The sequence below is a fragment of the Pinus tabuliformis genome, chromosome 6 (assembly GCF_031772625.1).
Source record: "Pinus tabuliformis cultivar Carrire ecotype Pingquan chromosome 6, CPIR1, whole genome shotgun sequence".
NCBI classification, from domain to species: domain Eukaryota; kingdom Viridiplantae; phylum Streptophyta; class Pinopsida; order Pinales; family Pinaceae; genus Pinus; species Pinus tabuliformis.
The window spans coordinates 443,673,122-443,677,855 of NC_142292.1; the positions used below are offsets into that span (position 1 = coordinate 443,673,122).

The following is a 4,734-nucleotide window of genomic DNA, read 5'->3' on the forward strand; positions in this document are numbered from 1 at the left end:
TTCCTTTCAATTATTAATCCAAGGCTTGTTAGCAAAACAAAGTATTATCACCATGGGCTCGCACAATGTGAAAGGGATCCCTAAATCGATTTAACAGTCCCTTAGTGCTTCTTCATTTCTTAATTCCTGACATGCTTGGATAAAACACACCATTTAGAATGTCTTCTTGGGCCATAGACTTGGGTTGAAGGCTTCCTCATTGAATTCCTTATCCAATTCACTTAAGATCACAATTCCATGTAGGTCTTATGTGACTCATTGGGTTATTTGTCACCCCACTCCCAGAGTCATACTCATAGCCTCATGTGTCATTTTCTTTCATTCCCACAAGTTTTCTGGTTAACTTGCATCCACTGCTCTCCTTGTAGTTCATCTATGTTTTCTCTGTCTATGTTTGTATGATCTATCTCCATTTGTTTGCTTCTACTCTTGCACCCCCATGAGTGTTTCCTAGTCATGAGAAAGCACATCCCTCCTTTGGTTTCGTGGTCAACAAGAAGCCTTCAAAATGACTACATATCCCATACCATGGAGTGGTTTAGTACCACTTCCTCCATTCTTCACATAAATGTTCGTAGTTGGATAGTTCGACTGCCAAATTAGAAATAAAAACATTTAACTTAGGATAAGATAGGAAATTTCCCCAAATCTCTCTTAGAGTTTTCCTCTCTTGAGTATTACAATTTGTGTTGGCTACTTTATTCTTGAATTTCAACAATATATTAAATAAATATAAATATTAGTAATATCAAATTAAAATTTAACAAATATTACAAAATTCTAAAAATAAATGTAAATTAATAACATTAATCTTACGGAGTATCATTACCTATGAAAAGGGAAAAAAAAATCAACTTAGATTTCATTTATTTAGAGGAATTATCAACGTTAAAATAAACCATTTTAATTAGATAATTAAAAAAATTATATTATTTAATTTTATTGAAATATTAATTTTACAAATTATATAATTTAAATTTACAATCTTATCATTTTTTAATAGAAAGACACTTATATCACGGATAGTACATGAAAAAATAAGTTGTTATTATTAGTCGAAAGAGAAACCAGACAAAGACCAAAAAAAAATATGAAACAACCATACAAATAAATCAAAATAAAAAACAATAAAAATATATTTATTTATCCTACTGATTGATGAAACAAACCTAAAAAAAATCAAAATAAAACAAACCTAAAAATAAATCAAAATAAAAACAATTAGAATATCTTTATTTACCCTACTAAATTGTAATTACATTCTTATATAAAACAAAAAAATATATACTTCCAAAATCAAAACGAAGCACGGTTAGAATAACTATACTTACTTTACTAAACAGTAATTACATTCTTAGCTAAGGTTGGAATTTGAAATCAATATCACCTTACGAAAATATATCCAATAAATATAGTTATTTTTATTTTTTTTAATTACGTGTATGGTTTAAATCAATTTTATTCCAAATCAATTATTTTTTTTAATTATAAATTTAATTTATATAATATATATTTATGTTAAAATACAGTTTAAATAACATATATTTATAAGAATTATATTATTGAGTTGAAAAGTTTATTTTATAGCTTACTGTAAAGGTGTAAAGGTCAGTGTGTTTTTGGTCAACTTGTATTTGATAAGTGTTTTTCTTAAAATAAAAATAAATATTTTTCAAATAGAAAAAAATATCTACTATAATAATAAATAATATGATATAAATATTTAATTAATTGTATCAAAAATATAATTTAAACAATAAAAAATTACACATTATTTTTTGCATTCTAAAATAAATTTAAATCAAAAAATTTAATTATTTAATTATTAAATCCTAACTTAAAATAAATATATACTAGTCTTAAAAAAATTATAACGTCCGTCCAACCCCATAAAATACAGAAAGCCCGAAGATTTATATTAAAATCATGTCGATATCTATGTCAAAGATACATTCCATAATAGTGATTATGTAATCACACTCGGTCTTATAATTATATCACCATTGAAGCCTCATAAAGTGCAGTAACAGCATCTCCTTTTTGTTAAAGCCTAACAGAGATTACCCTTGGAATCAATAATCTGCACACCCTAGGGAATCATAATCCAGCTTGGACCATTGAAACAACATGCACCGTCCGGGATGGATCAAATCAGATGCAATCTGCAGGCGTTTTTTCACTAACGGAGATAATGAAGAGACGATTATCAAAGAAATATATACTGGTATAGGTATGCATGGAAGAATGAAGGAGCGCATCTACGTTAACTTGGGGAAGATAAACTTTAAGTCGTTTTGTTGAACAGAGCTTGCAAGGCCTTCGCTATGACCTTCCCTGTTAAATCGCACTTCTCTTCCATCTATCACAAAACAAACGCGAAGAAAAACATCAAATCAGTCAATCAATCACGCCTCTCGAAACCTATCAAGGAAAGCATTGTACTTGTATTCAGTATACGTTCAGGTTGAGGTGAATTAATCCTGGGCTATGAATACCTTAGCATTAAATGTCAAGTCGAAGCTGGATTCCGAGAAAGAGAGAATGCTTGCGTTCAACACTGTCAGCTGCAGTCTTTCGAGCTCCGCAAGGACTTCCACCAGCAAGTTTTTCTTCTTCTCGCAGTGGATATGGATAAGAACGTTTTTATCCACAAGGCGTGCCTCAATCTCGGGTTTCATAATTCCTCTTATGACAGCTTTGTCTGAGGAGGAATCAATGAAAGAAGAAGAAACTTTGTTTGAATCCTCCTGATCATCGCTACACAGCTCCACCTTCTTCACATACACAACGGACTGAACAGTTAATTTGGGAATCTGTTCTTCCAGTGCCTTGATTCTATCCTCCAGCTGCTTCACATACTTTATGGCATCGCCAAGCACCGTGGCTTTGTCCATCTGCATTAATTCACCTAATTGAAGATTAGCGATTGTTATGAAAGGACAAATCTTTCAACAGGATAATATTTTTTTGGTTTTTTTGGTTTGCTAATTTGTGTCAGTCTTCAGATGATTGTATACTTAATGTTTGGCTTGAGAATGGTGACCAAGGTATATAAGTTATCAAAATCGCTAGAGAATAGTTAATAGTTAATGGTCTAGGTCATACTGATTCTTAACATAAATGAATTTTTACCCATTAAATTTTCAAGCAAAAACTTTGACATTTAATTACTTTCACAATACACCCATTACAATGTATTTTTCACTTATAAACACGCTCAAGCAACGTTATTTCTCTTATTTAAAGGTTATTTCTAACTGTCAAATCATTATTTCTTTAAAAACAAATCCATCTCTTAACCACTGACCTGAGAGACATTTCAGACATTTTATACTTCGCTATGCTTTTATATATATATATATATACTTACTGAGTCTTACGAATTACGAATTCGGGATTTTAGCCTCCATGATATTGAACAGCAACTTACCTTTTTGAGGCCAGGTATAATGGCAGAAAGCGCAATGAATCTCTGACTAAGTTTTTCACGTCGTTTTCTTTCAGCGATGGTGTGGTCTTGACTATGACCTGATGTTTTGATATTTGAGTGCCCTTTTGCAGAAATGGAGTTTGAAATTCGCTCCTGGGGTCCATGGTTTGTTCCCAAGAATTTAGCCGATGAGACAGTAAATGCATCCACGTGAGAATGGTAGATTGTATCCGATATGCAGCTTTGATCATGCTCTCCAGAGGCAACGATTTCTGATTGGATGCTTGGAGTAGTCATGTCCACGTTCTCATAAGCTTCGTCACCGTTTAGTTTAAAGAAATCTGTGAAGTACTTGTCACCCTGCTGGTGTTGTAATTTTTGTTGAGAACTTGGAACATAGATAGAAGGGGACGCGCAAACTTTGCTAGAGAGTCGTTGTTGTCCATGAAATGGGGAAGCCCATAAGATATTTGGCTTGGATTGTTTGGCAGGTCGTTCATCACCCGAATATCGTCCGGATGGCCTTTGTACTAATTGAGAAACTGTCGCTGGAAGCTTCACATTTCTGGGATACCCCGTGAAGGACATGTCGGATTCGTATACGAAGTTATTCTGATTGCCCACCGATTCTTTCAGTTGTTCTGCTGATTCTGATAAATCGGCATTGAACTGTCCTTCAATATCCAGATATTCTATCCCCTGCCAAAAAGAATAAATATATCCTAGGATTTGTTAGATTTACCATGAAAATAACTAGTACTATTGTGACTTCCATGCTACAATAAATACCTTCTCCATGCCTAGGACATAATTAATTGTAGTTTAAAAAAATAAAATAATGAAAAAAACAAAATTCCAAATTGTGTTTCAGGATTTATGTGGAAAACTCCAAGTCAACTGGGCTTGATTGTGGGGAAAACTTCAGAGTTAAGCGGGCTTGAGCCAAAGGTCATTTGGGATGGGTGACCTCCCAGAAGTTCTGGTTACTGGGTGCGAGCCCCAAAAGTGATGATTGACGCTATGTGATTTATTTCACTAATTTCAATCCTATTTCTTCACTCTTGTGATGCAATGAGTGCTAAGTGGACAATTCAAAAATCATGAGAAATTAATCAGATGCAATGAGTGCTAAATGGACTATTAAAAAATCATGAGAAATTAGTCAGTTACGACTACCTCTCATGGAAATGATCATAAATGAATGACTTACTTAACGCAGTTGAATCCCAAAAAATGATATCTAATATAATGCACTGCGAAAACCCCATACTTAAACCAAACCTCGTTTAACCGCACACATTAGC

The 4,734-nt window shown here is 32.9% G+C and overlaps 1 protein-coding gene across 1 annotated transcript; it reads right to left on the minus strand.

Moving 5' to 3' along the window:
* Positions 1-2,284: 2,284 nt before the first annotated feature.
* On the minus strand, positions 2,285-4,228 carry LOC149259198 (uncharacterized). The gene is made up of 4 exons (XM_089453589.1): positions 4,220-4,228; positions 3,431-4,129; positions 2,496-2,894; positions 2,285-2,359 (listed from the first exon to the last, which is right to left on the minus strand). The coding sequence occupies exons 1-4, from the start codon at positions 4,226-4,228 to the stop codon at positions 2,285-2,287; spliced, it is 1,182 nt and encodes a 393-aa protein (XP_089309715.1).
* Between the last annotated feature and the right edge of the window lie 506 nt (positions 4,229-4,734).

Coding starts and splice junctions, on each gene's coding strand:
- LOC149259198 (XM_089453589.1), bottom strand. Junction 2,895..3,430: donor TTATACCTGGCCTCAAAAAG/GTAAGTTGCTGT, acceptor GAATTAATGCAG/ATGGACAAAGCCACGGTGCT. Junction 2,360..2,495: donor ACTTGACATTTAATGCTAAG/GTATTCATAGCC, acceptor GTTTTGTGATAG/ATGGAAGAGAAGTGCGATTT.